At 47.0% G+C, this 22,333-nt stretch overlaps 1 protein-coding gene across 1 annotated transcript; it reads left to right on the forward strand.

The window, feature by feature from the left end:
- The first annotated feature begins 112 nt into the window (after positions 1–112).
- LOC120022698 (importin subunit alpha-7-like) lies at positions 113–21,180 on the forward strand. Its single transcript, XM_038966682.1, has 12 exons — positions 113–233; positions 6,851–6,984; positions 7,608–7,803; positions 8,105–8,199; positions 8,481–8,612; positions 8,725–8,813; positions 8,922–9,021; positions 12,078–12,241; positions 12,383–12,587; positions 15,874–16,001; positions 16,970–17,160; positions 20,596–21,180. The coding sequence occupies exons 1-12, from the start codon at positions 230–232 to the stop codon at positions 20,781–20,783; spliced, it is 1,626 nt and encodes a 541-aa protein (XP_038822610.1). The 5' UTR covers positions 113–229; the 3' UTR covers positions 20,784–21,180.
- Positions 21,181–22,333: the final 1,153 nt, after the last annotated feature.

Genomic DNA, 22,333 nt, shown 5'->3' on the forward strand with positions numbered 1-22,333 from the left:
TCCACTGATATAATTTGTGACAATGTATTGCGCAATCATTTCATTAGCGCCGTATTTGCGCCCACTAGCGTCCGTGGGAAACTGTGGTATTAAATTTGACATCTCTCGCCTTCCGTATTTCTCCGACGACATATTGTTTGTGAGGAGCAAATTCTGGAAAGCAAACCGAGGAAGAGGATTACAATTTATTTATCTCTAAACACAAGAAGTATCTGTCATTTAAGATCAAATGGGTGAGTTATAGTGTTGTGTTTCTAGACCGTATGGTTCATACACGGGACTAGAGAATACTGCGCGTTCGAATACATGATTGTCAAATCCCCCACTAGCTAACAAGCTATTGTTATTGTTATTACCTACACATTGCAACCTTTACTGGTACAGTATTATCTAGGTTGTTTACACGATGTGTCCTTCAAGAAGGTCTACAAATGACACAAGGTGGCAATTTCAGAAGCGAACGCCAACTAACGTTAGCTAACGTTACATGCATCGCCTGCTCACGTTAGGTAGTTAGCTTTTTGCTGTCTTACCAGGTTAATATGGAAGCCAGTAGTACGCAGGTTGTTAGATAACTAGCAAAACATGTTAACGCCGGTCAATTTAACTTGTTGGCGAGTTACTTACTGAAATGAGCAACCAGTCATATCCCTGTTACTTTCATATTGACACCTACTGAGAGTTAACTAGGGCGGGTCACATAAACATTGTTTTGTTGACAAGTTAACTAAGCTAGGGTAACGCTAACCAGTTAGTTATCTAAGCCTTAACGTTGCTACAACTTGAGGTTCATAACTGAACTAACTTATCGTTAGCAAAAGCTATCATACTCTGTTGAATTTCCGACTGTATTACCGCCTACTGGGAATGCACATTAAGCAGCGGAGGCTCCTCATGGGCGGACCATACTCCGCAGTGAATTTCATACAAATAGTGAAACATTAAAAAGTTACACTTTTTTTTAGATGAAACTATAGTAAATATATTTAAATTTAATTAAAACACTGTTTTGCAATGAAGGGCTACTGTAGCTTCAAAAGCACTCTTTAGGGTAGCACCATGGTGTAGCTGGAGGACAACTAGAGGCCGTCCTCCTCTGGGTAGACTGTGCACATGACATTTTTAACAATGCTTTTTTTCTTCTGATAACTAGTTAATTGCATCTGCTGTGGAGCCCAGTTTCATAATATTACCATACGTCCCAGTTGATAGTTTTGAAGTAATCATGGAAAACAGGCCATATTTTAGGGCATTTTTCACCCTGCCAGCTCCTCTTAGTTCTATTGTGTTCCGAACGTTCTATTCTCATTTTATTTGTTCTACGTCACAATGCCTGTTTTGCTATTGATGGCAATGAGACCTGCCCACGTTGCTGGTAGTAAAAATGTAAACGACAACAAAAAATTGCTCATGGAACTCTGAGGTCGTCCCATTGTTTACTATATGGGAATATAGGTATGTCTGTTTATTTTGCCAAATATCTCACAATGTGTATATTTTAGATTGTTTTCAAATTGTACACCATTTTAAACATGAGAATCTCCTCTTCCTAATTATGTAAGGCTGGGCAGCATACTCCGTTGTCAAACGCTAGCCCCGAAATACCTTTTGCCCTTGGAATGCTGAGCTCCCCCCATTGTTTTCCTATGGAGAGGCATGCTGGTATATTTCTTCAAATATCTCGTAATGTTTATATTTCGATTTTTTTTTTTTACAAGTTGGACACCATTTTAATCAGGAGAATCTCCTCTTTCGAATTACATAAGGTTGGGCAGCGTACTCTGATGTCATCGATCGCTAGACCAGAAATTGTGAAATATTAAACTTTTTCCCCTACTTCATCGTTATGCAGACATAAGCACGAGGTGCTGATGTTTACTTTCTACACAAGTTATTTTTCAATTTCGTCCCAAGAACACATTGTAGTGGTAAAATAAAAAGGGATACATTTTTTGGTGACATTTTAGGCGAAATGGAATTCTAAGCTTCACTCCAGTCAAAATAGGCTCTGCGAACGTTCCATTCCATTCATTTGCTATTGGCTCGCACTAGTGTTTCAGCTTAGCCAACGTTCTTTTGCCATTTTTCAGCACTTTTGCCATTTTTCAGCCTTGGGTAGGTTTGCACATTTTGGGGAATATTCAGAGGTGGAAACTTCCTGTGGGAATTAAAGGGAATATATATATAGGAATTAATGGAAATATATGCAAATTAATATTAATACCATTTAAATGTAGATGTTATTTTTTTTACATTGGATATATTTACCATATCATATGGAGACAGAAACATAAACCCTTTACCTTATCATAAGTAGACATAATTACAAATGATTAAATCCTTCCAATAGAAATAAACATTTTTAAAATTGTTTACGAATTTAAATTTACATGAGTTGACTCTTCACATGGGATGATTTCACTGAACAACAAAAGGGATTATTGAATGATCCATCGCATCTCCCAAAAACGTTTTCAACATCTGTAAAATTATAGTCTAGAAACTAAAGTTTTGGGTGTCTTCCTCTCAGGCTTCCATGTCTTCTCCCTGGACCTCCTCAATGTCCACCTCTTGAACATCAGACTCTGAGGCCACATCTTCACTGTCACTTTCCAACCTTGTTGAGGATGGCTCATTGTCAGGCTCAAAAAGCCTCAAATTTGTCCGGCTGGCCACCAATTTTTCAACCCTTGTATTGGTCAGCCTGTTGCGTGCCTTGGTGTGTGTGTTCCCAAACAAGGACCAGTTGCGCTCTGAGGCGGCTGATGTTGGTGGGATTTGGAGGATGATGGAGACAACAGGGGAAAGAGCCTCAGATCCACAAAGTCCCTTCCACCAGGTGGCTGATGAGATATGTTGGCACGACTGCCATATTGCATCTCCATCCCAAAGCCCTTGGTTGGAAGTGTACTTCGCCAGACTGCCAAGAACCTTGTCCTCATCCAGGCCAAGGTGGCGAGACACGGCAGTGATGACACCATAGGCCTTGTTGATCTCTGCACCAGACAGGATGCTCTTGCCAGCATACTTGGGGTCCAACATGTACGCTGCAGCGTGTATGGGCTTCAGGCAGAAGTCTTCACGCTTTTTGATGTATTTCAGAACTGCAGTTTCCTCTGCTTGGAGCAACAGTGAAGTGGGCAGGGCAGTACGGATTTATTCTCTTACATCTGCAAGCAGAGTCTGAACATCAGACTGGATGGCATTGTCTCCCTCAATCCGTGCAATGGCTACTGCTATAGGTTTCAGGAGTTTCAGGCTGCTTACCACTCTCTCCCAAAATACATCATCCAGGAGGATCCTCTTGATGGGGCTGTCTATATCGGCAGACTGTGATATGGCCATTTCTTGGAGAGACTCCTTCCCCTCCAGGAGACTGTCAAACATGATGACAACACCACCCCAACGGGTGTTGCTGGGCAGCTTCAATGTGGTGCTCTTATTCTTCTCACTTTGCTTGGTGAGGTAGATTGCTGCTATAACTTGATGACCCTTCCCATACCTAACCATTTCCTTGGTTCTCTTGTAGAGTGTATCCATTGTTTTCAGTGCCATGATGTTCTTGAGGAGCAGATTCAATGCATGAGCAGCACAGCCAATGGGTGTGATGTGAGGGTAGGACTCCTCCACTTTAGACCAAGCAGCCTTTATGTTCGCAGCATTGTCTGTCACCAATGCAAATACCTTCTGTGGTCCAAGGTCATTGATGACTGCCTTCAGCTCATCTGCAATGTAGAGACCGGTGTGTCTGTTGTCCCTTGTGTCTGTGCTCTTGTAGAATACTGGTTGAGGGGTGAAGATGTAGTTAATTATTCCTTGCCCATGAACATTCGACTACCCATTAGAGATGATTGCAATACAGTCTGCTTTCTCTATAATTTGCTTGACCTTCACTTGAACTCTTGAACTCTGCATCCAGCAAATGAGTAGATAAAGCATGTCTGGTTGGAGGGGTGTATGCTGGGTGAAGAACATTCAGAAATCTCTTCCAATACACATTGTCTGTGAGCATCAGAGGTGAACCAGTTGCATACACAGCTCCAGCAAGACATTCATCAGCATTTCTCTGACTACGTTCGTTCCTCCATTGAGTCAAAAGAACTTCTGATTCCAGAAGGACCATGAGCTGTTATCGATAAGGTGTCTGATTCATCATTTTCACCTTGAATAGAAGTAGAGGGACTTTTGTCAGAGGTTGCTTGTTGTGAGTGCTGAAGGAACTTTATGCACTTGTCCAGATGATTCTGCATCTTTGTTGCATTCTTCACATATGATTTGGCACAGTATTTGCAAATGTACAAAGCTTTTCCTTCTACATTAGCTGCAGTGAAATGTCTCCACACATCAGATGGTGCCCGTGGCATTTTCCTGTAAAGATGAGAAAAAAATGAGTAAAAAAAACAAATACAATTCCATGTACAGATAAATAGTTAAGCACTTAGATTAAACAACTCCTTTGTAAGATAAATGCGCCCACTAGCGTCCGTGTCTGTATAGAAGCAGGTGAATTAACACTCAGTTAGCAGGCTCAAGATATATTTTGCTACCACGTGGGGTTTAGCTAACTAGGAGAAATTGTTAACTAGTTTGAAAGGATTTAAAAACAGTTTGCTCTAGGCTACTACTGAAGTTTACATACACTAAGTTGACTGTGCCTTCTTTAAACAGCTTGGAAAATTCCAGAACATGATGTCATGGCTTTAGAAGCTTCTGATAGGCTAATTGACATAATTTGAGTCAATTCTGAGGTGTACCTGTGGATGTTGTTCAAGGCCTACCTTCAAACTCAGTGCCTCTTTGCTTGACATCATGGGAAAATCTAAAGAAATCAGCCAAGACATCAGAAAAAAAATTGTAGACTTCCACAAGTCTGGTTCCTCCTTGGGAGCAATTTCCAAACGCCTGAAGGTACCACTTTCATCTGTACAAACAATAGTACGCAAGTATAAACCCCATGGAACCACGCAGCCGTCATACCGCTCAGGAAGGAGACGTATTCTTTCTCCTAGAGATTAACATACTTTGGTGAAAATCAATCCCAGAACAACAGAAAATTACTTTGGAAAGACTACGGTTTGCAATTGCACATGGGGACAAAGATCGTACTTTTTGGAGAAATGTCCTCTGGTCTGATGAAACAAAAATATAACTGTTTGGCCATATTGACCATCGTTATGTTTTGGAGGAAAAAGGAGGAGGCTTGCAAGCCGAAGAACACCATCCCAACCGTGAAGCATGGGGGTGGCGGCAGCATGTTGTGGGGGTGCTTTGCTGCAGGAGGGACTGGTGCACTTCACAAAATAGATGGCATTATGAGGAGGGGAAATTATGTGGATATATTGAAGCAATATCTCAAGACATCAGTCAGGAAGTTAAAGCTTGGTCGCAAATGGGTCTTCCAAATGGACAATGACCCCCAAGCATACTTACAAAGTTGTGGCAAAATAGCTTAAGGACAACAAAGTCAAGGTATTGGAGTCGGCATCACAAAGCCCTGACCTCAATCCCATGAATGTGGGCAGAAATGAAAAGGCGTGTGTGAGCAAGGAGAGAGTGTGTGCACTTAAGTTGTATACTTTCATTTATAGGCTTGGTTGTAGCAACCTCACGATGGGTATAGGGAAAATTATAGTATCATGTAGTATCCTAAACCTATTGATGTTACATTGAACTGAGGGAATGGAATATGAATAACAGTCATCCAATATGCTGTAATAGAAATAAGGCCATGTGTACGTGGCCATGCACTTCGCCTGTGACGTTACAAGCACACTCCATGGTGCCCATTCTGGCTGGTTCTGGTGACTCGGGTCTGGTGCCCAGTCTGGCTGGTTCCGGTGACGTGGGTCAACCTGGCTGGTTCTGGTGACGCAGGTCTGGTGCCCAGTCTGGCCGGTTCTGGTGACGCGGGTCAGCCTGGCTGGGTCAACCTGGCTGGTTCTGGTGACGCGGGTCTGGTGCCCAGTCTGGCTGGTTCCGGTGACGTGGGTCAGCCTGGCTGGGTCAACCTGGCTGGTTCTGGTGACGCGGGTCTGGTGCCCAGTCTGGCTGGTTCCGGTGACGTGGGTCAGCCTGGCTGGGTCAACCTGGCTGGTTCTGGTGACGCGGGTCTGGTGCCCAGTCTGGCTGCTTCGCGTGCCATGATAGCACAAATGCTGAGTCGGGGGCAGTTTGGCCGGCTGACAGGCGGCTGGCAGTTCAGACGCTTCCTGCTAACTCTGCAATTAAATCACCTGAATAAATATGTTTGTTCTGTCTGACAGCTCACTGCTGGAGAGTAGAGCTTTGTCTGTGATAAGCATGGATTTGTGTGTGCGTGCGTGCTGTGTGTGCGTGCATTTGTGTGTGTGTGTGCGTGCATTTGTGTGTGTGTGTGCGTGCACGTGTGTGCGTGCGCGCGTTTGCGTGTGTGTGCGCACGTTTGTGTGTGTTTTTGCTGTGTGTTTATTAGGTTAGTGAGTGGATAGTCAGAGACAGTAACTTAGGCTGCATGTAAGACTGAGTTTGCATAACTGTGTGCACTGCACAGCATATGCTCCAGTGTATTTTTAACTATGTGGCCCGGGAGCTTGTTATACTGGGGCTCATGTACCCCTGTGTCATCACCAAGCGGTATCACTCCCTGGGGTCTGAGACACACACACACATTGACATCCCTGGAAGAGTCTGGTGCCTTGGAAAATGTGTTCCTTCTCTTGGCAGTGATTTTTTTTTTCTTTTTTTTTTCTGCCGACTTGCTTATCTTCATTTTGTTGAATGCCTAACCGTTCTATGACAAACTTTGTAATAAGTACTGTAAAAGATTGGATTAGTAGAGATGATTTGTAATGAAGATGATTGTGTGTTTCAGAGCCGTCAGCCAGTCCAGCGAAGGATAACCACAGGATGAACAGTTACAAGAACAAAGCCCTGAATGTGGAGGAGATGAGGCGCAGGAGAGAGGAGGAGGGTATCCAGCTGAGGAAGCAGAAACGAGAGCAACAGGTAGAGAACCTAACCCACCTGTATAGGACCTAGCCTATAACGCCTAGCCCACTGCTAGTGTCTAAACAGGAGACAGGTACACAACATAACCCACCTGTATAGGACCTAGCCTATAACGCCTAGCCTATAAAACCTAGCCCACTGCTAGTGTCTAAACAGGAGACAGGTACACAACATAACCCACCTGTATAGGACCTAGCCTATAACGCCTAGCCTATAAAACCTAGCCCACTGCTAGTGTCTAAACAGGAGACAGGTACACAACATAACCCACCTGTATAGGACCAAGCCTATAACACCTAGCCTATAACACCTAGCCCACTGCTAGTGTCTAAACAGGAGACAGGTACACAACATAACCCACCTGTATAGGACCTAGCCTATAACGCCTAGCCTATAACACCTAGCCTATAACACCTAGCCCACTGCTAGTGTCTAAACAGGAGACAGGTACACAACATAACCCACCTGTATAACACCTAGCCTATAAAACTTAGCCCACTGCTAGTGTCTGAACAGGAGAGAGGAGGGCACCTAGCTCAGGAAGCAGAAACTATAGCAACATAAGGGCCTAGGGCCACAGTGCACACACTGCTGTGTTGTTTCTCTCCTGTATTTGGCAGCTGTTCAAGAGGAGAAACGTTGACATGTTGAACGAGGAAGGAGTCATGTTTGAGAGTCCGCTGGTCGACTCGTATGTCACCTCTACAGCCACGGAGGAAGGAGTCCTAACTAAAGACTTGGTGGAGATGCTCTTCTCCGAGGACCCAGAGCTCCAACTCACTACAACACAGTCATTCAGGAAACTACTGTCCAAAGGTACCAGGCTGTTCAGTGAATATCATCAAGTTATTCTGTAACCTGTCTGCGTATGGCCGTGCACACCTAGTCCTGCTGGCCCTCCTGGGGACCCTCAGGCCGCCGGGCCCTCCTGGGGACCCTCAGGCCGCCGGGCCCTCCTGGGGACCCTCAGGCCGCCGGGCCCTCGGTCTACAGGCTTTTGCTCCAAGCCCAGCACTAACTCAGATGATTCAGCTACCTCCCTCTAGGGTGGTAAAGGTTGAGTCTATGGTGCTAATTGTTACACTATTACTCAAATATTCTGTCTGATCTGTTCCAGAACCCAATCCACCTATTGACGAGGTCATCAACACCCCAGGCATTGTAGAGAGGTTTGTAGAGTTCCTGAAGAGGAGCGTCAACTGCACATTACAGGTGAGACCTTTGAAATATTAGGAAACCGTTTTTATTGGTAAAATATTAAAAGTTAACCCAGACTGGAAAAAATGGATGATGGTCAGGCTTGAATGACTAGTAATTCAATGTGGATATCTGTCAATTATTGTGATCTATAATAACATTTCTGTCATTGTATGTTTTATGTATCATGAAGTTTTATTATCAATACCAATGTGTCATTAATAAAGTGTGTGTGTGTGTGTGTGTGTGTGTGTGTGTGTGTGTGTGTGTGTGTGTGTGTGTGTGTGTGTGTGTAGTTTGAGGCAGCCTGGGCCCTGACCAACATAGCATCAGGTACGTCCATGCAGACTAACATAGTAATCGAGGCAGGAGCAGTACCCATCTTTATAGAACTACTCAACTCGGACTTTGAAGATGTTCAGGAACAGGTAAAGGCCCGACTCCGTGTACATCTAAACAGTCATGGAAAAAAGTGTATTACAAGACCATCTATAATTTATACCTAGTTTCTCTCTCTCTCTCCGTTCTCCTCTGTCCCAGGCGGTGTGGGCTTTGGGTAACATAGCAGGGGACAGTCCAGTGTGCAGAGACTACGTACTCAACTGTAATATCCTGCCACCATTATTAATGTGAGCAGACACACAAACACATACTACTGTTTATGTCTCGAGTCCTCTGATGTTATAAAGATAGCTCATGGTTCCTCTCCCCGGTTCCTCTCCCCGGTTCCTCTCCAGGCTTCTGACTAAATCCACCAGACTGAGCATGACCAGGAATGCAGTGTGGGCTCTGTCTAACCTGTGCAGGGGGAAGAGCCCCCCACCGGTATTTGAGAAGGTAACACCCAACCCTATATTCATTTAACGTCTTCGCGGTAGGAGTGCTGCTCTAAGATCAGTGTTGCCGTTTAGATCGTAATTAATAAGATTACATGGACAGGGGGGGACCTGATCCTAGATCAGCATTCCTACTGTACGACTCTGAATACTGGTCCTCCGAGACGCTGTATGAATAAGGCCCCAGATCTCCGAGATGCTGTATGGATAAGGCCCCAGATCTCCGAGACGCTGTATGAATATGGCCTCAGGTATCTGAGACACTGTCCGAACCGCTACAAACTTATGTGGAAAGGGGAGATTGTCACGAACACGATGATGTGTTCCGTTTTGCACTACGACCCCCCCCCCCCCCCCCCTTAACAAGTGTCACGGCACTTGTCTAAAGGGGTCTTAAAATTCTAAATCAAATGGCTAAATGGTCCATGGTATGGCCATCTTAAAACAATTCCATATGTAAGCACCATCTTAAAACAATTCCATATGTCTGCTTAGTAATATGAATACCTCTGTGTGTGCTCCCATAACCACAACCACTCTTGTTTTATTTTTATTTTTTTTACAACACAAAAAAAAAGCAATATATAACCTCTATTTAGTGTGTATACTGCTACATTCACAGCTCCTTGAATCTAAACTGTAACAGCTAGCTCAAATAAATAAGTAGGTTAACAGCTTGGAGTTGAAAGCAAGTGGCTCATTGAGTTCTGAACCATAACCGTTAGCTAGATAAAGTCAGTCTTTTGGCATCCGGACGCCTATAGGCCCTGAGCACAAGTGGTGCACTAATGTAGGCGATGAGGTGTCCATTTGACTCAGTCTGGGTTCAATGGAGCTTGTCTGTAATGCTGTGTTATGCCCGTTTGTTAGCTAGCTAGCTAGCTGATGGGTTTTATCTGCTAGTGACTCTGGCCAGCCAGAACACAGAAAAGCCTCAGTGACTCAGAGACTGAGCATGTGACCAGGGGACTGTACGTGACGAGGCAGGAGTTTCTCTCACCCTGTCAATCTGTCAATCGGCTAAAGTGTTATCGTGCTCTTTCAACTCTGTTTCTCTATTGGCATTAATAGAAGAGGGACAGGAAGCCATTTTAAAACTACTTCAGATTCACTCAAGGTGAAGGACCTGCTCTTGGCTGTGTCCCAATACACTTAGATGGTTCCTTTGCCTGTCACCTTTCCCTTACAGTAATGGGATGTTACAGGGTCAGAGAGGGCAGAGTATTCAGCCCTATCAGTAGTGCTAAAGGAGAGAGGACGTGTTCCAGTATCGGTTTCTCTTATCGAAATCATTGACTTAGCACAGAATGCATCCCTATGCATTTTACAAAGAGAATATCAGAGTGCACAGCGTGATGTCATATCAGAATGAGGATATCAGAGTTCAGACTGTGATGTCATATCAGAATGAGGATATCAGAGTTCAGAGGTGTGATGTCATATCAGAATGAGGATATCAGAGTTCAGAGGTGTGATGTCATATCAGAATGAGGATATCAGAGTTCAGAGGTGTGATGTCATATCAGAATGAGGATATCAGAGTTCAGAGGTGTGATGTCATATCAGAATGAGGATATCAGAGTTCAGACTGTGATGTCATATCAGAATGAGAATATCTGATTTTAGAGCACGAGGGGAGGTCACAATTCTGTTTGTACACTTGTTTACATGGCTATGCTTTTTAATTAAACCTATTTGAAACATGCCATTTATACTTTTATTATCCTGGCATTTAATTATTATTTAGGATATTACTTAGAAATATTAATCAACAAATGAAGAAATGTCATGTTGGAGAGGACATGTGGCATTTTCCTGTTGACACAACATTAACGGACTCAGAATAAAGATATACAGTGCATTCAAAGTATTCAGACCCCTTGACTTTTTCCACATTTTGTTATGTTACAGCCTCATTCTGAAATGTATTAAATTGTTTATTTCCCTCATCAATCTACACACAATACCCCATAATGACAAAGCAAAAACAGATTTGCAAATGTATATAACAAATTAACAGATATCACATTTACATAAGTATTCAGACCCTTTACTCAGTACTTTGTTGAAGCACATTTGACAGCGATTACAGCCTCAAGTCTTCTTGGGTATGATGCTAAAAGGTTGGCACACCTGTATTTGGGGAGTTTCTCCCATTCTTCTCTGCAGATCCTCTCAAGCTCTGTCAGGTTGGATGGGGAGCGTTGCTGCACAGCTATTTTCAGGTCTCTCCAGAGATGTTCGATCGGGTTCAAGTCCAGGCTCTGGCTGGGCCACAAGGACATTCAGAGACTTGTCCCGAAGCCACTCCTATGTTTTCTGTGTGCTTAGGGTCCCCCGCGAGCATAACATTTTAGCGGCCCCCCTCGTCATAGCTATGTTTTTAAAACATTTATTAAGTTAATTTCCTGCAATTCTGGGGCGCAGAGAAAATGTTTCTGTTTAAAGCAAGTCAGCTGCAATTCTACACGTTTTGCCATGGGGTTGAGGCAAATGTTTGCTGTTATTAATATAACTGAGCATCAATGGGCCCCACCACGGTTGGTAGTTTGACCATACTTACTACAAGTTTAGATTAGCTGCTAGAGAGCATGTAGAGACTAACTTAGCAATCCTCCTCCCAAAAATTGCTGCCATGGGCTAATTGAGTGACTGCTGATGCACAACCAAATGTAGAAATTGGGCCTACAAAAGGGTAGTCCCACTGTCTGTTCCCCTGTCCCCCAGGTTTTATGTGTCTAGATCCCCCAGGTGTCCCCCTGCCTGGCTGTCCCCCTGCCTGGTGTCCCCCAGGTGTCTCCCTGTTAGCAGGTCCTGTCTAGCAGTGATTCAGATCTGTTAGCAGATGCCTGCTGGGCTCTATCCTACCTTTCTGATAGAATACACTAAATGTCCCCCTGTCTGTCCTCTGTCCCCCAGGTGTCCCCCTGTCTACAAGTTTTGTCTAGACTGTTGTTCAGCAGTGATTCAGATCTGTTAGCAGACGCCTGCTGGGCTCTGTCCTACCTTTCTGATAGAATACACTAAATGTCCCCCTGTCTGTCCTCTGTCCCCCAGGTGTCCCCCTGTCTGCAGGTCCTGTCTAGACTGTTGTTCAGCAGTGATTCAGATCTGTTAGCAGACGCCTGCTGGGCACTGTCCTACCTTTCTGATGGACCCAACGAGAAGATCCAGGCTGTCATCGACTCCGGCGTCTGCAGGCGCCTCGTAGAGCTGCTCATGTAAGTGTGTGTGTTTCTGCAGGCGCCTCGTAGAGCTGCTCATGTGAGTTTTTTTTCCTGCAGGCGCCTCGTTGAGCTGCTGGTGTGTATGCAGACTTCAGGGGCCTCAGCGTAGTAACTTTTGAATGTTCTCTCTGTCAGGCACACAGACTACAAGGTGGCGTCTCCTGCTCTGAGAGCAGTGGGGAACATCGTTACTGGAGACGACATCCAGACACAGGTGGTGTTAAACTGTTCAGCCCTGCCCTGTCTGCTCCACCTGCTGAGTAGTCCTAAAGAGTCCATCCGGAAAGAAGCCTGCTGGACCGTCTCCAACATCACAGCTGGCAACAGGGCTCAGATACAGGTGAGGTCCAGACTTTACACACAGACAGACACTACAGATAAACATCACAGCTGGCAACAGGGCTCATGAGGTCCAGACTTTACACACAGACAGACATACGGACTCTACCGGTACCATACAAATAAACAGACATGTTCATGATAGTTGTACATGACATTGACAAAAGTATAGGGACACGCCTTCATATTAGTGGATTCGGCTATTTCAGCCACACCCGTTGCTTACAGGTGTATAAAATCGAGCACAAAGTCCAGTGACTTTTAACGTGTCGCAGTCATAGGATGCCACCTTTCCAACAAGTAATTTCGTAACATTTCTGCCCTGCTAGAGCTGCCCCGGTCAACTGTAAGTGCTGTTATTGTGAAGTGGAATTGTCTAGGAGCAACAACGGCTTGGCCGCGAAGTGGTAGTCCACACAAGCTCACAGAACAGGACCGCTGAAGCGTGTAGCGTGAAATTTTTTTTCTGTCCTCGGTTGCAACACTCACTACTGAGTTCCAAACTGCCTCTGGAAGCAACATCAGCACAGGAACTGTTAGTCGGGAGCTTCATGAAGTGGGTTTCCATGGCCGAGCAGCCGCACACAAGCCTAAGATCACCATGCGCAATGCCAACCGTCGGCTGGAGCGGTGTAAAGCTCACCGCCATTGGACTCTGGAGTAGTGGAAACGCGTTCTCTGGTGTGATGAATCACGCTTCACCATCTGGTAGTCCGACGGACAAATATGGATTTGGCGGATGCCAAGAGAGAAAGCTACCTACCCCAATGCATAGTGCCAACTGTAAAGTTTGGTGGAAGATTAATGCTCTGGGGCTGTTTTTCATGGTTCGGACTAGGCCCCTTAGTTCAAGTGAAGGGAAATCTTAAAGCTACAGCATACAATGACATTCCAGACAACTCTGTGCTTCCAACTTTGGCAACAGTTTTTTGAAGGCCCTTTCCTGGTTCAGCATGACATTGCCCTCGTGCACAAAGCAAGGTCCATACAGAAATGGTTTGTTGTGATCGGTGTGGAAGAACTTGACTGGCCTGCACAGAGCGCTAACCTCATCGAACACCTTTGGGTTGAATTGGATGCTGACTGCGAGCAAGACCTAATCTCCCAACATCAGTGCCCGACATCACTAATGCTCTTGTGGCTGAATGGAAGCAAGTCCCCCGCAGCAATGTTTCAACATCTAGTGGAAAGCCTTCCCAGAAGAGTGGAGGCTGTTTTAGCAGCAAAGGGGGGACCAACTCCATATTAATGCCTATGATTTTGGAATGAGATGTTCGACAAGCTGTTACATACTGTTGGTCATGAAGTGTATATTTTTACTCAAGTATGTAATTGAGTACTATTTCCAACACTGCTTATAGGGATTAATAGCTCAAATGGCCCCAACACATACAGGCACGGGCATTCAGTGTCCTGTGCCTATCTTCTCCCCACGTAGAACTAACTCCACCAAGCGGTATTGTCTAAGAGAATGACAAAACGCTATTAGACATTTGTGACAAATGGTTGTGTACCGTCTGTATTCCTACTGTAGCAGCGTGGTGTAGAGCGCGAGATATCTGACACGCGTTACCTAGCTACAACATGTTGTACAGATGTCCAACGAGCAGGTGTTCACATACAGTTACAGATGCATAACACAGACTGGTACAGTTCAGAGACTATACAGATCCAAAGAGATCTTCAAGACCTAGGTACTAGGTATTTTCTTTAGTTTGAATAAAGGAAATGGTTTGTGCTGCTCTCCAGTTTAGTAAGACATCTCTTATCTTTCTATCTACTACTTTTCTCTGTTCCTCCTCTCGTCTTCCTCCTTGTCTTCTTCCGCTCGTGTTGCCCCCCTCCTCCTCTCGTGTTGCCCCCCTCCTCCTCTCGTGTTGCCCCCCTCCTCCTCTCGTGTTGCCCCCCTCCTCCTCTCGTGTTGCCCCCCTCCTCCTCTCGTGTTGCCCCCCTCCTCCTCTCGTGTTGCCCCCCTCCTCCTCTCGTGTTGCCCCCCTCCTCCTCTCGTGTTGCCCCCCTCCTCCTCTCGTGTTGCCCCCCTCCTCCTCTCGTGTTGCCCCTCTCCTCCTCTCGTGTTGCCCCTCTCCTCCTCTCGTGTTGCCCCTCTCCTCCTCTCGTGTTGCCCCTCTCCTCCTCTCGTGTTGCCCCTCTCCTCCTCTCGTGTTGCCCCTCTCCTCCTCTCGTGTTGCCCCTCTCCTCCTCTCGTGTTGCCCCCCTCCTCCTCTCGTGTTGCCCCCCTCCTCCTCTCGTGTTGCCCCCCTCCTCCTCTCGTGTTGCCCCTCTCCTCCTCTCGTGTTGCCCCTCTCCTCCTCTCGTGTTGCCCCTCTCCTCCTCTCGTGTTGCCCCCCTCCTCCTCTCGTGTTGCCCCCCTCCTCCTCTCGTGTTGCCCCCCTCCTCCTCTCGTGTTGCCCCCCTCCTCCTCTCGTGTTGCCCCCCTCCTCCTCTCGTGTTGCCCCCCTCCTCCTCTCGTGTTGCCCCTCTCCTCCTCTCGTGTTGCCCCCCTCCTCCTCTCGTGTTGCCCCTCTCCTCCTCTCGTGTTGCCCCTCTCCTCCTCTCGTGTTGCCCCTCTCCTCCTCTCGTGTTGCCCCTCTCCTCCTCTCGCGTTGCCCCTCTCCTCCTCTCGCGTTGCCCCTCTCCTCCTCTCGCGTTGCCCCTCTCCTCCTCTCGTGTTGCCCCTCTCCTCCTCTCGTGTTGCCCCCCTCCTCCTCTCGTGTTGCCCCCCTCCTCCTCTCGTGTTGCCCCTCTCCTCCTCTCGTGTTGCCCCTCTCCTCCTCTCGTGTTGCCCCTCTCCTCCTCTCGTGTTGCCCCCCTCCTCCTCTCGTGTTGCCCCCCTCCTCCTCTCGTGTTGCCCCCCTCCTCCTCTCGTGTTGCCCCTCTCCTCCTCTCGTGTTGCCCCTCTCCTCCTCTCGTGTTGCCCCTCTCCTCCTCTCGTGTTGCCCCTCTCCTCCTCTCGTGTTGCCCCCCTCCTCTCGTGTTGCCCCCTCTCGTGTTGCCCCCCTCCTCTCGTGTTGCCCCCCCTCCTCCTCTCGCGTTGCCCCTCCTCCTCCTCCTCTCGCGTTGCCCCTCCTCCTCCTCCTCTCGCGTTGCCCCTCCTCCTCCTCCTCTCGCGTTGCCCCCCTCCTCCTCTCGTGTTGCCCCCCTCCTCCTCTCGTGTTGCCCCCCTCCTCCTCTCGTGTTGCCCCCCTCCTCCTCTCGTGTTGCCCCTCTCCTCCTCTCGCGTTGCCCCTCTCCTCCTCTCGTGTTGCCCCTCCTCCTCCTCCTCTCGTGTTGCCCCTCTGCTCTACTAGACGGTGATTGACGCCAACATCTTCCCTGTGCTGATCGACATCCTGCAGAAGGCGGAGTTTAGAACCAGGAAGGAAGCAGCCTGGGCCATCACTAACGCCACCTCTGGAGGAATGCCTGAACAGATCAGGTATAAAGCCACACCCACCTCACCAGAACAGATGAGATATGACCCACACCTCATCAGGACAGATGAGATATGACACACACCAGGACAGATGAGATATGACACACACCAGGACAGATGAGATATGACACACACCAGGACAGATGAGATATGACACACACCAGGACAGATGAGATATGACACACACCAGGACAGATGAGATATGACACACACCAGGACAGATGAGATATGACCCACACCTTTCAACAGGACATCTGGTATAATTATAGTGTAGATAGAAGGGTAGAACTAGGAAAGAGGTGGCTGGGATTGTTTTGGTATTGAACTGTTATTGCTTTCACCTATAGTCCTTTCAGATCAGAAATTTGACCATGGGAGGGGTCAAGAACCCTAGTGATGTCAGAATAGGAAAGGGGGAGGGGTCAAGAACCCTAGTGATGTCAGAATAGGAAAGGGGGAGGGGTCAAGAACCCTAGTGATGTCGGAATAGGAAAGGGGGAGGGGTTAAGAAGAGGTGGATTGTTGTTAGTTTTTCTCTCCTACTCGTGTGGTCTGAGATTCCAGGCTCAGCTGTTTTTCCACGGTGTGCATCCTTAAATTCTCCCGTTGTCCCGGTGATATCAGACAGGAGCTACATTTGCTGAACTTGCATGTGTCTGAGGCCTGGCTGGGAGCTATTTGTCCCCTATTGAGTTTCTTTGCAGTTCTTTTTCCCTGGAATGTCACGAGACAATAACACTCCTGTCTCAAGGCCGCTGCATTTGGCAAGCGGCTGGATTGTACCAAACACATTCCATATTTATTACTTAGGTTTCTCTTTCTCTCGCTTCCTCCTCTCTTTCTTCGACGACACACTTTGTCTCCTCCCTATTTTTCTTTGAGGTTCAATGCATCTCTCTTTCTCCTTCTCCCTCTCTCTTTTTGTGTTTTAAATCTGTATTTTCTTTCTATCCCTTTCTCTCTCTCTCTAGGTACCTGGTGAACCTGGGCTGTATCAAGCCTCTGTGTGACTTGTTGACAGTGATGGACAGTAAGATAGTCCAGGTGTCTCTGAACGGTCTGGAGAACATTCTGAGACTGGGAGACCAAGAGGCCAAGCAGGATGCAGGACCCAGTGGTACCGGCATCAACCCCTACTGCTCTCTCATAGAGGAGGCCTATGGTATGTATATACAAACATCAACCCTTGCTGCTCTCTCTTAAAGGCCTATAGTACGTACAGTGCATTTGGAAAGTATTCAGACCCCTTGACTTTTTCCACATTTTTTATTTAGTTATTTTTTTTTACCCCTCAATCTACACACAGTACCCCATAATGACAAAGCAAAAAAACAGTTCAGACATTTTAGCAAATATATATATATATATATTTTTTTTTACTGAAATATCACATTTATATAAGTATTCAGACCCATCACTCAGTACTTTGTTGAGGCACCTTTGGCAACGATTACAGCCTCAAGTCTTCTTGGATATTACGCTACAAGCTTGGCACACCTGTATTTGGGGAGTTTCTCCAATTCTTCTCTGCAGATCCTCTCAAGCTCTGTCAGGTTGGATGGGGAGCGTCGCTGCACTGCTATTTTCAGGTCTCTAGAGATGTTCGATCGGGTTCAAGTCCGGACTCTGGCTGGGCCACTCAAGGACATTAGGAGACTTGTCCCGAAGCCACTCCTACGTTGTCTTGGCTGTGTGCTTAGGGTCGTTGTCCTGTTGGAAGGTGAACCTTTGTCCCAGTCTGAGGTACTGAGCACTCTGGTGCAGGTTTTCATCAAGGTTCTCTGTTCTTTGCTCTGTTCATCTTTCCCTCGATCCTGACTAGTCTCCCAGTCCCTGCCGCTGAAAAACATCCCCACAGCATGATGCTGCCACCACCATTCTTCACCTTAGGGATTGTGCCAGGTTTCCTCCAGATGTGACGCTTGGCATTCAGGCCAGAGTTCAGTCTTGGTTTCATCAGACCAGAGAATCTTGTTTCTCATGGTCTGAAAGTCATTTAGGTGCCTTTTGGCAAACTCCAAGTGGGCTGTCATGTGCCTTTTACTGAGGAGGGGCTTCCGTCTGGCCACTCTACCATAAAGGCCTGATTGGTGGAGTGCTGCAGAGATGGTTGTCCTTCTAGAAGGTTCTCCCATCTCCGGAATGGAACTCTGGAGCTCTGTCAGAGTAACCATTGGGATCTTGGTCACCTCCCTGACCAAGGCCATTCTCCCCGATTGCTCAGTTTGTCTGGGCGGCCAGCTCTAAGAAGAGTCTTGGTGGTGTCAGACTTCTTCCTTATAAGAATGATAGATGCCACTGTGTTCTTGGGGACCTTGAATGCTGCAGAAATATTTTGGCACCCTTCCCCAGATCTGTGCCTCATCACAATCCTGTCTCGGAGCTCTACGCACAATTCCTTCGACCTCCTGGCTTGGTTTTTTTCTCTGACATGCACTGTCAACTGTAGGACCTTTATATAGACAGGTGTGTGCCTTTCTAAATCATGTCCAATCAATTGAATTTATCACAGGTGGATTCCAATCAAATTGTAGAAACATCTCAAGGATTATCATGGAAACAGGATGCACCTGAGCTCAATTTTGAGTCTCATAGCAACAGGTCTGAATACTTATGTAAATAAGGTGTTTCTCTTTTTTTTCATATACATTTGCAAACATTAATATAAACCTGTTTCTGCTTTGTCATTATGGGGTATTGTGTGAATTATTGTATTTAATCTATTTTATAATAAGGCTGTAACACAATGTGGAAAAAGTCAAGGGGTCTGAATACTTTCTCAATGCACTGTTATTATATACAAACACCTTCATATAGTATATGCACACACACACACGAGGACACACACACACACATACATACAGGACACACACACACACATACAGGACACACACACACACGAGGACACACATACATATACATACAGGACACACATACATATACATACAGGACACACACACACACACACACACATACAGGACACACACATACTCAGCAAAAAAAGAAATGTCCTCTCACTGTCAACTGCATTTATTTTCAGCAAACTTAACATGTGTAAATATTTGTGTTTACATAAGATTCAACAACAGACACAAACTGAACAAGTTCCACAGACATGTGACGCACAGAAATGGAATAATGTGTCCCTGAACAAAGGGGGGGGGGTCAAAATCAAAAGTAACAGTTAGTATCTGGTGTGGCCACCAGCTGCATTAAGTACTACAGTGCATCTCCTCCTCATGGACTGCACCAGATTTGCCAGTTCTTGCTGTGAGATGTTACCCCACTCTTCCACCAAAGCACCTGCAAGTTCCCGGACATTTCTGGGGTGGAATGCCCTAGCCCTCACCCTCCGATCCAACAGGTCCCAGACGTACTCAATGGGATTGAGATCCGGGCTCTTCGCTGGCCATGGCAGAACACTGACATTCCTGTCTTGCAGGAAATCACGCACAGAACGAGCAGTATGGCTGGTGGCATTGTCATGTGTCATGTCTGGATGAGCCTGCAGGAAGGGTACCACATGAGGGGGGAGGATGTCTTCCCTGAGATGCACAGCATTGAGATTGCCTGCAATGACAACAAGCTCAGTCCGATGACGCTGTGACACACCGCCCCAGATCATGACGGACCATCCACCTCCAAATCGATCCCGCTCCAGTATACAGGCTTCGGTGTAACGCTCATTCCTTCGACGATAACCCCTGGTGAGACAAAACCGCGACTCGTCAGTGAAGAGCACTTTTTGCCAGTCCTGTCTGGTCCTGCGACGGTGGGTTTGTGCCCATAGGCAACGTTGTTGCCGGTGATGTCTGGTGAGGACCTGCCTTACAACAGGCCTACAAGCCCTCAGTCCAGCCTCTCTCAGCCTATTGCGGACAGTCTGAGCACTGATGGAGGGATTGTGCGTTCCTGGTGTAACTCGGGCAGTTGTTGTTGCCATCCTGTACCTGTCCCGCAGGTGTGATGTTCAGATGTACCGATCCTGTGCAGGTGTTGTTACGTGGTCTGTCACTGCGAGGACGATCAGCTGTCTGTCCTGTCTCCCTGTAGCGCTGTCCTAGGCGTCTCACAGTACGGACATTGCAATTTATTTCTCTGGCCACATCTGCAGTCCTCATGTCTCTTTGCAGCATGCCTAAAGCACGTTCACGCAGATGAGCAGGGACCCTGGGCATCTTTCTTTAGGTGTTTTTCAGAGTCAATAGAAAGGCCTCTTTAGTGTCCTAAGTTTTCATAACTGTGACCTTAATTGCCTACCGTCTGTAAGCTGTTAGTGTCTTAACGACCGTTCCACAGGTGCATGTTCATTAATTGTTTATTTGTCATTGAACAAGCATGGGAGACAGTGTTTAAACCCTTTACAATGAAGATCTGTGAAGTTATTTGGATTTTTACGAATTATCTTTGAAAGACAGGGTCCTGAAAAAGGGACATTTATTGATTTTTTTTGCTGAGTTTACATACAGGACGGACGGACGGACGGACACACACACACACACACACGGACGGACACACACACACAGGACATACATACAGGACACACACTTGCATAATCTACCATGTGTATGAATAGATCATCTCTCTCCATCTCCAGGTCTGGATAAGATCGAGTTTCTTCAGAGTCATGAGAACCAAGAGATCTACCAGAAGGCCTTTGATCTGATAGAGCACTACTTTGGAGTGGAGGAGGAGGACCAGAGCCTGGCTCCTCCGGTGGACCAGGCCAATCAGCAGTTCCTCTTCCCCCAGCAGGAGGCACCCATGGAGGGCTTTCAGCTATAACGCCCTCCCTGTCCTCTGGTTCTCATCTGGTTCATCTTAAACAACCGTCACTCATACCCATGGAGGAGTTTCAGATAAAACATCCACCCCCTTATCTTCACCCCATGGAGGAATTTGGGGTATAATCAGTCCCCTCCACCCTCCATGTCCAACCATTGCCCCATCCTCTATACCCAGCCTGAGCCAAAGGGCAAGTTTTAGCCCCAACAGATGAAGGGTGGAGGTGACCCCCCCTCCCCCGTGAAGCAATGACCTTATCCACCTTATATCCTCCACCCCCACGGAAGGTAGAGCATTGTCCTCTCCCTCCTTTCCCACGGAAGGTAGAGCATTGTCCTCTCCCTCCTTTCCCACGGAAGGTAGAGCGTTGTCCTCTCCCTCCTTTCCCACGGAAGGTAGAGCGTTGTCCTCTCCCTCCTTTCCCACGGAAGGTAGAGCGTTGTCCTCTCCCTCCTTTCCCACGGAAGGTAGAGCGTTGTCCTCTCCCTCCTTTCCCACGGAAGGTAGAGCGTTGTCCTCTCCCTCCTTTCCCACGGAAGGTAGAGCATTGTCCTCTCCCTCCTTTCCCACGGAAGGTAGAGCATTGTCCTCTCCCTCCTTTCCCACGGAAGGTAGAGCATTGTCCTCTCCCTCCTTTCCCACGGAAGGTAGAGCATTGTCCTCTCCCTCCTTTCCCACGGAAGGTAGAGCATTGTCCTCTCCCTCCTTTCCCACGGAAGGTAGAGCATTGTCCTCTCCCTCCTTTCCCACGGAAGGTAGAGCATTGTCCTCTCCCTCCTTTCCCACGGAAGGTAGAGCATTGTCCTCTCCCTCCTTTCCCACGGAAGGTAGAGCATTGTCCTCTCCCTCCTTTCCCACGGAAGGTAGAGCATTGTCCTCTCCCTCCTTTCCCACGGAAGGTAGAATGTTGTCCTCTCCCTCCTTTCCCACGGAAGGTAGAGCGTTGTCCTCTCCCTCCTTTCCCACGGAAGGTAGAGCATTGTCCTCTCCCTCCTTTCCCACGGAAGGTAGAGCGTTGTCCTCTCCCTCCTTTCCCACGGAAGGTAGAATGTTGTCCTCTCCCTCCTTTCCCACGGAAGGCTTACAGATTTAACTATCCAACCTATATTCCCAATCTTTGAGCTGGCTTTACCTACCCTAACAGATCAGACACTTCTAACGGAATGCCACGTCTTGGCTGTAGAGCCAATAGGAGAGCTGAACACAACCCACTTGACCTGATGATAAAACAAAGCTCTTCCCAGATCAGTGATCACCCAACCAGGGCCAAGGTTTGGTCCAGTCCAGGTTTAACATGCACAGACACAATAACAGATACACCGCCAGTACTGTTGATACCCTGATTCTTCTGACCGTAACGGTGGTTTGATTTGGTTTGGTTATTAGTGCTTCCTGTCTGCCCATAGGGATGTCCTTCTTCGGCATGTAGGGGTTTGATAGGTCAAACCTGACCAGTGGGAGAGGTGTGTTTATTTAATTTTTACCCTTTTCCTTTATGACAATTATCTTCCTCGTCCTTATCTGTTTCCCCCTCGTTTTAGCTTTTGTCA

The sequence above is a fragment of the Salvelinus namaycush genome, chromosome 27, assembly GCF_016432855.1.
Source record: "Salvelinus namaycush isolate Seneca chromosome 27, SaNama_1.0, whole genome shotgun sequence".
Classification (NCBI taxonomy): Eukaryota; Metazoa; Chordata; class Actinopteri; order Salmoniformes; family Salmonidae; genus Salvelinus; species Salvelinus namaycush.